This window comes from Garra rufa, chromosome 24 (assembly GCF_049309525.1).
Source record: "Garra rufa chromosome 24, GarRuf1.0, whole genome shotgun sequence".
Lineage (NCBI taxonomy): Eukaryota > Metazoa > Chordata > Actinopteri > Cypriniformes > Cyprinidae > Garra > Garra rufa.
Genome location: NC_133384.1, coordinates 15,021,601 through 15,033,810, shown reverse-complemented (window position 1 = coordinate 15,033,810; position 12,210 = coordinate 15,021,601). Strand labels below are relative to the sequence as shown.

The 12,210-nt window shown below is 36.6% G+C and overlaps 1 protein-coding gene across 1 annotated transcript; it reads left to right on the top strand.

The window, feature by feature from the left end:
- Positions 1–1,549: 1,549 nt before the first annotated feature.
- On the top strand, positions 1,550–8,843 carry LOC141300219 (potassium voltage-gated channel subfamily B member 2-like; the record flags this gene model as incomplete). The annotated part of the gene is made up of 1 exon (XM_073830548.1): positions 1,550–8,843. A coding segment is annotated over one exon (1,938 nt), but the record flags the coding sequence as incomplete, so codon positions are not given.
- Between the last annotated feature and the right edge of the window lie 3,367 nt (positions 8,844–12,210).

Genomic DNA, 12,210 nt, shown 5'->3' with positions numbered 1-12,210 from the left:
ATCAGGTGGCCTGTCCATGTGACAAGTTATGTATAGCCAAATCCGTCTTTCACTGGATTGCCAGACAATAAAGAATGAGAAAAAAATCATTGAGAGAACAGAGAATTTGCCAGGTCTTTTAAAAAGCAATTCTTAGTTATCTTTTTTTGAACTAGGTGTAATAAAACAGAGCAAGGCCATGATTTCAAATGGGACCAGTGTTGTAAGTTTTGGCTGAAGGCATGGCTGTTATCTTCGACCTGCTCCGATTGGAAAAGCTCAACCTGCAGTTGGTCAATAGGGGCAGGAAGGCCTACTCACGCTTGATCCTCCCACTCATTCATTTACTGAAGCCATTTACGGGCAGAGAGCTGTCACTTCATTCATGCTCTTGTTTGATATTCATGCCATATGCTCGCTCATTCATTGAGGTCCCCTTCAACACAGGTAATCAAAGAAAATGGGATGCTATTTTTGTACTGGTTTTATTTATGCCTTTATTTTTATGGTTTCCGGTCCTACATGCAACAAAACATGCAGCAAATCTGACTCCTCTTATCATAACAAAATGGATTTGGTGTGTTTTTATGTTATCAAATTTTCCAGAGCTGTTCTAGGACCAATTAACCTTGATGCTTGAGATACATAAAGCTCATGAGAAAAGGCATGCAAAGGTTTTGTGGCTGTAAAGGCTAAAATCAAGACAAATGACATCTAAAGACTATGTTTTAACGTTTAATCTTGGTGCCAACAATATGTAATTTCAAAGCAAATTGATCCTTAAATCAAATCAAATCAAATTTTAGTAGAAAATTAAATAGAAAGTAATATCAACTTTCTATTTAACTGTCTACTAGAATGGATGTGCCTCTCATTTAAATGTATTCTAAAAAACATTATTTTAGGAAAATAAGATTATATGTATGTATAAAGAGTGAGACAAAGTCTTTGTGTTCTTGTGCTTTCATTGCATAAGCAAATGCAGAATTTAAAGGATTAGTTAATTCTATAAACCTTGCCTGATAATTTACTCACCCCTGTCACCCAAGATGTTCATGTCTTTCTTCCTTCAGTCAAAAATAAATTAATGTTTTTGAGGAAAACATTCCAGGATTTTTCTCCATATAGACTTCAATGGTGGTCAAAGGGTTAAAAGTCCAAATTGCAGTGCACCGTTTTCCAGCGTGTTACACAATGCATCGCTGAGCTAGTTAGAAAATGACCGATTGTTTTGGTGGATAAAACGCTAATCCCTTAGCTGGGATCGTGTAGAGCCCTTTGAAGCTGCACTGAAACTGCAATTTGGACCTTCATCCTGTAGGCCACCACTGAAATCCTCTATATGGAGAAAAATCCTGGAATGTTTTCCTCAAAAACCTTAATTTCTTTTCAACGGAAGAAAGAAAGACATGAGCATCTTAGATGAGAGGGGTTAGTAAATGATCAGGAAATTTGTATTTTAGAAAGTGAACTAATTGCAAGTTGCAAGTTTATCTTTAGCACTGAACAAAATCGTTTGTACATTTTGCATAATGAATAATGAAGTGTGTTAAAGAAAAAACCATAATGACGCTTTCCTTTCTTTTTCTTGCAGATATTGGCCATCATATCCATTCTGTTCATCGTTCTTTCAACTATTGCACTTTCCCTGAACACCCTGCCCGAACTCCAAGTGACGGACGAATTTGGCCAGGCCAATGACAATCCTCAACTCGCTCACGTTGAAGCCGTGTGCATTGCATGGTTTACAATGGAGTATCTCCTGCGCTTCCTGTCATCTCCAAACAAGTGGAAATTCTTCAAAGGGCCGCTAAATGTCATTGACTTATTAGCTATACTACCCTACTACGTCACTATTTTCCTGACCGAGTCAAACAAAAGCGTGCTGCAGTTCCAGAACGTGAGGAGGGTGGTGCAGATATTCCGCATCATGAGAATATTGAGGATTCTGAAGTTGGCGAGACATTCAACAGGACTGCAGTCTCTCGGATTCACCCTCAGGCGCAGCTACAATGAGCTGGGCTTACTCATTTTGTTCTTAGCCATGGGAATCATGATATTCTCAAGTTTGGTCTTCTTTGCAGAGAAGGACGAGGATGCAACTAAATTCACCAGCATCCCAGCTTCGTTTTGGTGGGCTACAATTACTATGACTACAGTGGGTTATGGAGATATTTACCCACAGACTCTGCTTGGCAAGATAGTCGGAGGACTTTGCTGCATTGCTGGTGTGCTGGTCATTGCCTTACCCATCCCTATTATTGTGAATAACTTCTCCGAGTTCTACAAGGAGCAGAAACGACAGGAGAAAGCCATCAAGAGAAGAGAGGCCTTAGAGCGAGCCAAGAGAAATGGCAGCATTGTCTCAATGAACCTGAAAGAAGCCTTTGCACGAAGTATGGAGCTAATGGACGTCGCTGTAGACAAAGGCGACGATAAACAGCCAATGGACAACCACCTTTCTCCGAGCCGGTGGGGTGTTCCACAGCGCACATCCTCGGATACCAGCCTCAGATCCTTCGACAAGAAGTTTCCCGACAGCGGCCCAAACGGCTCACGGGAATATGTCAGGACACCGAGTCCACAGCATCTAAATGCTCAGAAACTGGAGGAAATGTATAATCAGATGACAAAGACACAGTCCTTCTCTGATCTCAACACAATTAACAGCACACAACCTGCAGCTGTGTCAAACCACGAGGTAGAGTTTGAGATGAAGGAAGTCACCGAACAGCCCAAGGAAAGAGCAATCACCGATGTCAGGAGCATATCAAGTGTTGATAGCTTTGCAAGCTGCACCGCTGAATTTGGACTGGGTGAGAAGGCGACTTCTTATACAGCAGAGCAGGTTCAGCAAAGGCAACCGAAAGTACCTCCGCACCTTCACCTCGGCCAGCTGACGCCCTCTGATATGAGTCCCGAGGAGAACTCTGAGACTCTCAATCGAGAGCAGCCAGATGGCGAGAACTTCAATGAGGTCATCGAGAACATCAGAAGCTCCATTCGAGGCACAAATCAGAAGACCTCAAAGGGCCTCAAAGTCAACTTCATAGAAACACCAGAAGACGCTCCTCTGACACCACCCAACACTTCTTCTCCACAGGATATCAACAACAGTCTTCTGGAAGACGACTCCCCGGAGGGAGAGTGCTCTCCTCTTTGTTCAGATTCGGAAATGCTGGGTAGCATCCCAGTGAAAGGCTTGGTTCTTTCTCCGAAGATGCTAGCCGGTAGGTACCATCCTGGAGAAACGGCATTGCTTCTGGGGAACCTGGAGGAAGAGGATTACCAGGAGGAACAGAACCAAATGGAAGTGGCTTCCGCAGCCATCTCCTCACCCAAACTAGCAGCACAAAACTGCACTCAAGTGGTAGTCGGTAGTAATGGGGAGGAAAAGCCAGACTCTAACCAAAGTGAACACAAGGTAGAGAACCACATGTTTACGCCGGAGATCCATCTAATGCCAGGGGATGGCAATCACTCGCCATCTTGCGAAACCGGTATGTGACTGTGGCTTGCCATTCGGACAGAGTGGAGCGCACTGGTGGAGAAAAGGGCACGCAGATGTGGTCTGAAAGATATTTTTGCATGGCATGAAAAGTCCCTTGTAATTGTGTCATTGTCAATAACGCAAAAGAGACTGCAGTTTCTTGCAGACGACACCTGGAGGACGCGGGTGCAAACGAGAGGCTTGTTTAGAATGTATCTACCCAACAATGAGGACATTGTTGACCTACCTGTACATTTTACCTTTCACTTGTTTATTGTTTTATAGAGACAGTCAGAACCGTAGGGGGACAGATCTACAAGAGCATGCATATTAACAAAGCTGTTTTACGGTGCTTAGTTTGCTGAGAGCACTCCACGGTAAATATAGAGACTACAGCAATGACAATGCACATAGCCACAGAGGGCACAGTAGATGTCAAAAGGGTTTTGTTAGCCTTTTTTCTGTTTCAAAGAGGAATTTTCATCAAAGACTGTGAAAAGTGAGCTGCAAAGTAGCGACGTATTGAAACATATCATGACTTTCTGTAGAAATGCAATGTGTACCTAATGCAGATGTGTTTGTGTTAAGATTTAGGAATGGTCTATAATGTCACATATTTATTTTGAGGTTTTATTTTAGTTATTTATTTTTGGGTTTGGTATTCAAATTAGCAGCATCAAAATCTCCATTTAATGACCAGATGAATTGCACCACTTCTTCTTGATATCAGAGTTGCATATACACCTGTAGTTGCCAAAGGAAAATAGCTATAATATACAGTAGCTGTAAATGCAAGTTCTATATTGAATATTATACATTGAGATAGCGATGCCAGGATAAAGTTAGATGTAAATTTTCAATAAGAAGATTTTAGGGTAAAACTATATCATACAAACACATGGGTACTGCAGGTATGTATGTCTTAACTTATCTTTACATACTCAATTTAAGAACAACTAGTCTACATAGTGGTGTTAGAGTAATTTCAAATGAGTGATTCTGGTCATTAAAACCTACAAATGTTGTTCACATATTTCCCTGTTAAAACTCAAAAACCCAGCCTCTTAGAAATGCTATATTTACTTGTCAAAAGGACCAAAACACAACCGTTTTCATTTACACACAAATCAAACTTAATCATTTTTTTTCATATAACGAGTACAGTAGGGTAAATGCCACTACAGTTTTAATTTTTCACATGAGTTGTTTCATTATTCTTCATATTTCACCATATCTGTATCATTCGGATGCCTGACCTTTGAGTCATTTCTTAACAGCAACTCACATTTGTCTGGTTTTACTGAGTATTCAAAAATATTTTGTTCTCGTTTGAGTTCTGTATTATCATCTGGCCGACATTTTCCTGTCATCTGAAAGAAAATATCCATTTTATGTTGCCTTTATTCCAAGATTGCTGGAAATATATGTATATTACTTGCTTTGGCATGGCGGTTGGCTGATTGTTCAAAATGTACAGTGGGTTTGAAGAAATCACACAATCTAAATGGGCCGAATGAGGATTGTGAAAAAGATGAGGAGGAGGAGGAACTCAAGACTTCAGCTGGCTTTTGCGGTTACGCTTTGGTGGAAAGTGCAATACAGCATACTGCAATCTATGCAGGCCAAGAATTGTGGCACTTTATTTACAGTCTAATGGATTTGTAAGTGTACAGGCAGAGACTTCAATTGTATTTTTCAGATGATATATCTTTAATATTTGAAATATCAGTGTTACCACTCAAAAAAAGATTTGACGTTCGTGGCTGTCAGAATCGGTTATACTCTTCAAATAAGATTCTTCTGACAAATCAGACCAGGAGGGTCTTTTATAAATGTCTACAAACAGGTTCATTTGAAATACGAAAAACAAACTCTTGCAATTATTTAATAGGCTCATAAAAAGTATTTTAGGTTTTATTAAATTAATGCTGACAGCGGTTCTATTTTTTCTAAACCAAAATTCTGCACGACCACAATTTCCTGCCATATGGTGGTTGAAATGACGCGTGCCTGTTCATAAATATTTATGAGAAGGCTACAAATCAGTTGGCATTGTTCATATAGCACTGTACAGAAAATTATACTTTTTATAGGAGAAAAAAAAAATCAGGTCTTTAAGTAATAGATATGCGTAATATTAAGTTCTCAGGTTTTCTACGACACTAATCTTCTGATATGGTGGATGTCTATGTTTTCTTCATTTAAAGAGCGCATCATCTTGTTTCTTTTGTTGTTGTTGTTTTTAAAAGAATGTTGTCACATGCCTGTTTCTGTTTTGACAGACTGTTGAATAATGGCCCATCTCATGCATTCCCACTGGATGTTCAGCTTCCCCGCTGTGCGTTATATGCCTCATATACAGTGTCCCTAAAAATATTTGGACAAAATGTATAATGTTTTTACAAAATATCAAACTAAGTTGAATTTAATTTAAAGATGTATAGCACAAGCACATTTTTTTAAATTAGGACAGATGTTTTTGGACACTTTCTGGTTGTCAAAAATTAAAGTATTCAAAAATGAAAAATAAAATAAAGTAAAAAAAAAAGCATCATGCAAATGCTACTTAGTGTGATATTTTGTATCAAATGCAATGACGTTCAGACACTTTAAGTGTCCAAATATTATATGGTGATGCTGTATATAAAATTGAGGGTTAAGTCATCAACGAATGAAGTTTGTAACCATTTTTGTGCCTGGCTAGCATTGCCTGTAGGCACCTCTGTTGTGGTAAATGAATGGATTTTTTTGTTTGTTTTTAAAAGTGAATATTTTTTTCAGCATGTTAAAGCTGCTACAGTTTTCCCAGTACCACATACAACAACCGTTTAAGAGAAATACTTCACCAGAAATGAAAATTCTGTCATTTATTCACCCCCAAACCCCCAAATATTTGAAAGTCAAAGTTGAATGTCAATGGGGTTCAGTGCTGTTTTGGACCCCATTGCCTTTCACTGTATGAACAAAAACTGTTCTAAACATGCTGTAATTATAAAGTTTAAGGGTGAGTAAATGATGACAGCCTTTTCATTTCTGAGTGAACTATCCTTTTAAGTGATGCCATAAACACAAGCAAGACGAAATGCTCAAATGAAATAATGTCAAATAAGTGCTTGCATATGCTCAGAAATACTAATTTCAGAGCCCTGATCATTTGAACAGCTCATAAGATGTTATTTATAGCTGGTTTACTTTTATCTGTCAGTGGCAGACTCGTATGCACATTGTGGCATTTTAAAATTACAGTTTCAAATATTTCACAAATTAAAGGATTAGTTCACTTCCAGAATAGAAATTCCCTGGATCATTTACTCACCTCCACATCATCCAAAATGTTCATGTCTTTCTTTCTTCAGTCAAAAAGAAATTAAGGTTTTTGAGGGAAACATTCCAGGATTTTTCTTCATATAGTGGACTTCAATGGGAGTTTGCAGTTTCAATGCAGCTTCAAAGAGCTCTACACGATCCCAGACGAGGAATAAGAGTCTTGTCTAGTAAAACATGTACTCATTAAAAAAAAGCCATACTTTTATACCCCTATTATGTACTTATATAAAGACTTAACGAATTACTACATAATGCGTGAAGTCAAACTAGTGCAAGACAAGCATTTGTGGTTGAAAAGTATATACATTTTAAGAAAATGACTAATCGTTTCATTAGATAAGACCCTTTTTCCTCGGCTGAGATGGTGTAGAGCCCTTTGAAGCTGCATTGAAATTGCAATTTGGACCTTCAACACATTGAAGTCCACTATACCCTCTTAAAAATAAAGGGGCCCTACGATGCCATAGAAGAACCTTTTCATCTACATGAAACCTTTTGTTTCAAAAAAGGTTCTTTGTGGCAAAGAAGGTTCTTCAGATTCAGAAGGTAAGCAAGAAATGGTTCTTTGTGGAACCAAAAATGGTTCTTCTATGGTATTGCTTGAAGAACCTTTTGAAGCACCTTTATTTTTAAAGGAGTAGTTCACTTTCAGAACAAGAATTTACAGATAATGTACTCACCCCCTTGTCATCCAAGATGTTCATGTCTTTTTTTCTTCAGTCGTAAGGAAATGTATATATAATGGACTTCTATGGTGCCCCAGAGTTTGAACTTCCAAAATGCAGTTTAAATGCAGCTTCAATAGCTCTAAGTGATCCCAGCCAAGGAAGAAGGGTCTTAATTATCTAGTGAAACGATTGGTTATTTTCTAAAAACATTTACAACTTATATATTTTTAATCTCAAACGTTCGTGTTGCCGAGCTAGACAATAAGAGCATTTGAGGTTTAAAAGTATAGAAATTGTAATTTTTTTGTGGAAAATTTTGCTAGAAAAGACCCTTTTTTTCTCGGCTGTGATCGTTTAGAGCCCTTTGAAGCTGCATTTTAGAAGTTCAAACTCGGGGGCACCATAGAAGTCCATTATATGGAGAGAAATCCTGAAATGTTTTACTCCTTACGACTGAAGAAAGAAAGACATGAACATCTTGGATGACAAGGGGCTGAGTACATTATCTGTAAATTTTTGTTCTGAAAGTGAACTTCAAGAATTTATAGAGAACATTTTCTGCAATGTTTACATTAAAAGGCCTAATTTCTTTTCTACTGAAGAAAGAAAGACATGAACATTTTTGATGACATGGGGGTGAGTAAATTAATAGGAAATGTTTATTCCGGAAGCAAATTAATTTTTCAAAGATTCACACCATTTAGCACCTGTCGAATAAGGCAAATGAGTGGGGCTCAAAGTCGGTCATGTTAAGCTCTTGTTTTCTTCATGACTCACACCAGGCAATCAACTGCTTTTTTTTATCTGTAGCATGTCATCATATGACTATAGAAGCATCTCCCATGAGCCTTTGTGGGAGCAGTAGATGCAAAGGGATTTGGGTCTGTGTGACTTTGCTCCTGTGTAAATGGTAAAATGAACTTTTAACAGCTGATGGACTGTGAACAAGCATGTTTCTCATCACATGATCGTTTGTGATATATATCGTCATGGCAAGCGCGTGGTTTTCTTCTTTTGTTTGAAAGCGAGGTTAAATATGAATGTGTCATCCATGTGTCATAGCCTGTTCTCCCATGCATCCTTGCTACACTGTATTTCTTCCTCTCACGTCTTCTGCCTCTTTTCTGTTTTTGTTTGTTTAAACGATGTTATCTTGTATCTCAATGTCCGTAGACACCTTTAAGCTGCAGACTGTTTCTGCACATATCAGCATCTTTGAATGCATGTAGTAATCTGTACAATTATGTGATCACAGAACACTTTGTCATGGTACATGTATGTCGACATTTCTGTAAAATAATCCGCATTGTCTATGTTAAGTCTACTAGCATATGCAGGATAACAAATAAATGTGTAAATAACTGACCTGTGTTATGCAACTTCCATCTCATGTCTTTATTCAAGCCGTTCCCTCTTCATAGCACACAACTGCTAGACATTAAAAATGGCAAAAATTACTTAAACACATTCAAAACAAGAATCCTAAAAATATTTCTGATCAAATAAATGAAGCTTAGAGGGAAAAAAGACATCTTACAGACCCAAAGTTTTATATGGTAGTGTACAAGTGGCTCTTCAAATGTCTCTTCTGTCCTCGTTCTTGTGTGGATTTTCTGTTGAATGTAGAGAAAACAAAAGATGATAAACATTTTTACATGATTGGCATGTAATCAAACTTAATATCTTGTGAGGTTTCACAGCCTGAGACAAAAGAAGGATCGCTTTTCTAGATAAAAAAAACTTTGTGAATCCAAAATAAAAGTAAATAATTATGTGGTATTATACATGATAAACTAGCTTCTTGCCACATTAAACCCCCCTGTCTGTCAAACATAGCCTATATATACCACTCTTGGTATTTGTACTCAAGGATTCTTTCCTGGCAAATTCTGACATAAAATTACTTTTATTCAACCAGCAAGTTTTTTTTTTTTTTTTTTGACCGGAAATGACACAAGACGATGTACAAGAGGCATCATTGTGGAAAAAAAATATATTGCTCAGCTTTTATTTACATTTGAACAAAAAGTGTCATGTCTAAAATGATTCATACCCTTTGCAAACTGTCTCAGTCTATGGGAAAATCCAAAGTTCTATACCATTCCAAATAGTCCTAAGCTGTTCTAAAGCATCCTAATTACCCTGATTCATTGAGAACAGCTGTTTTAATATATTATGTTATATTATATGTTCTAAACATTGTTTCAACTTTATTGTAGCTACGTTTTTAAGCAACATTACCTTGCTCTGTGTATTTTGTGAAAATACATTTGACATCTTTTATCAAAACTAACAGTATTTAGCATAAGTAGACATAGCTGAATGCTACACACAGGGTTTTATTTGTGACCCTGCACCACAAAACCAGTCAATTTCCCGAAATTGAGATTTATACATCATCTGAAAGCTGAATAAACAACACTGTAAAAAATTTGCTGTAGTTCTGCAGCTGGTTGCCAGTAACTTACTGTAGATTTTTAATTTATGTTATTTACTGGCAACAGTTTGTTCAAAGTTAAATGAACATTAAACATTAACAAGTCTTTGTCTTTACAGAATAAAACTATAAAATAACAACCTACTGCAAAGCATTCTGGGAACCAGAAACCTTCATCAACCTTTTTCTGTTTTTTTCCTTCAGATTTTGGTTCCCAGAATGCTTTGCATGAGGCTGTTATTTTAGTTTTATTCTGTAAAGACTTGTTAATGTTTAATGTTCAATTAACTTTGAACAAACTGTTGCCAGTAAATAGCATAAATTTAAATCTACAGTAAGTTACTGGCAACCAGCTGCCAGTAATACTGTAATTTCTACAGATTTTGTTTACAGTGAAGCTTTCCATTAATGTATGGTTTGTTAGGATATTTGAAAATCTGGAATCTGAGGGTGCAAAAAAATCTAAATATTGAGAAAATAGCCCTTAAAGTTGTCCAAATGGAGTTCTTAGCAATGCATATTACTAATAAAAAATTAGTTTTGATATATTTATGGTAGGAAATGTACAAAATATCTTAATGGAACATGATCTTTACTTAATATCCTAATAATTTTTTTGGCAGAAAAGAAAAATGGATGATTTTGACAAATACAATGTATTTTTGGCTATTGCTACAAATATACCCATGCTACTTAAGACTGCTTTTGCATTCTTCATCTAACAGCGTTCCCTAATCATGTTCATGGGGTTGAACTAGTGTGACACCTAGTGTTGGTTTATTTGCTGGACAGATTTTCTTTCAGTCTTTGAGAGAGTGAATAGGAAAACATATAGCCTCGTTTATAAATACTTGGAGTCAAGAGTCGTGTTTGTAGATCATTTTAACTGCAGACTTGTTCCTATTTTAAATGTATTTAGATATGTTTTCCTCCAACAGCAATCTCAACCATTTAAAGTAAATCCTCATTTTAAAGTTAATTCTGGGATTTTATTGATTAGCCATTAAGACTCTGCTTTTAAGCCAGGTTTATATGTTAAAGTAAGTATAAAAGAGGTTGCAGGTCAGTCCTGTCGTTGAGCTCTTTAACTTAAAGGCCAAATTTCACAGAGATACACTACTAGTCAAGTTTTTGAACAGTAACTTTTTAATGTTTTTCAAAGAAGTCTCTTCAGCGCACCTAGCCTGCATTTATTCGATTGAAAGTACAACAAAAATTGTGACATTTTGAAATGTTTTTACCATTTAAAATGCCCGTTTTCTTTTTGAAAAAATATTTATATATTAAAATGTAATTTATTCTAGTGATTTCAAAGCTAAATTTTAAGCATCATTACTCCAGTCACATGATCCTTCAGAAATCATTCTAATATTCTGATTTGCTGCTCAAAAACCATCAACATGAAAACTCAGCATATTACAATGATTTCTGAAGGATCATGTGACACTTTAGGAGTAATGATGCTAAAACTTAGCTTTGATCACAGCAACAAATTACACTTTAAAATATATTCAAACAGAAAACAGTTATTAAATAGTAAAAACATTTCAAAACTGTACTGTTTTTGCTGTACTTTTGATCAAATAAAAACAAGCTTGGTGAGCAGAAGCGATTAAAAAATCATAACAAATCTACTATTCAAAAACTTTTGACTGGTAGTGTATTTAAGCAGCTTTTATAAAAAATGCCTTGGAAGAAAACGTTACAAGTGTGCATCCTGAGATAGAACAAGCGTTCCAACATATTTTAAGATATTTTCAGTTGAGACAGCTCAAACATTTATTTTAGTCTGACTAGCCTTAAGCTTTGTCTGTGAAACCGGGGAAAAGCTAGTGAAAATGCTTCAGTCGTCATTTAGCCTATATGACAGGAAATATTATTGTATTAACTCAGCAGACAACTATGTTTTAAAATGATCCATTTTTGTAATTTTAACAAACAGAAAAACTACTAAACAAAACAAAAAAGGTCATATTTTAGATCCAGACAACTACCTACCTGATGAACACTTAACATAATTCAGCAAATCTATGGCCTGTGCTGTAGTTTTCCCACCAAAATTCTGATTTTCTGTTGCAAGTAGCCTATAGTAGACATGATCTCTGATTAGACCAAGGCTAAGTGTATGTATATATATATAATTCGTATCTTTTTTGACCTAGTTGTGATATTGTGAGCAAAGTTTTTAATTTATTGTCCAAACTCTATCCTGGAGAGCCAGTTTCCTGCAGAGTTTAGATTTAACTTGCCTCACACACACCTGCATGGAAGTTTCTAGTAAGCCTAGTAAGACATTGATTAGCTTCTTC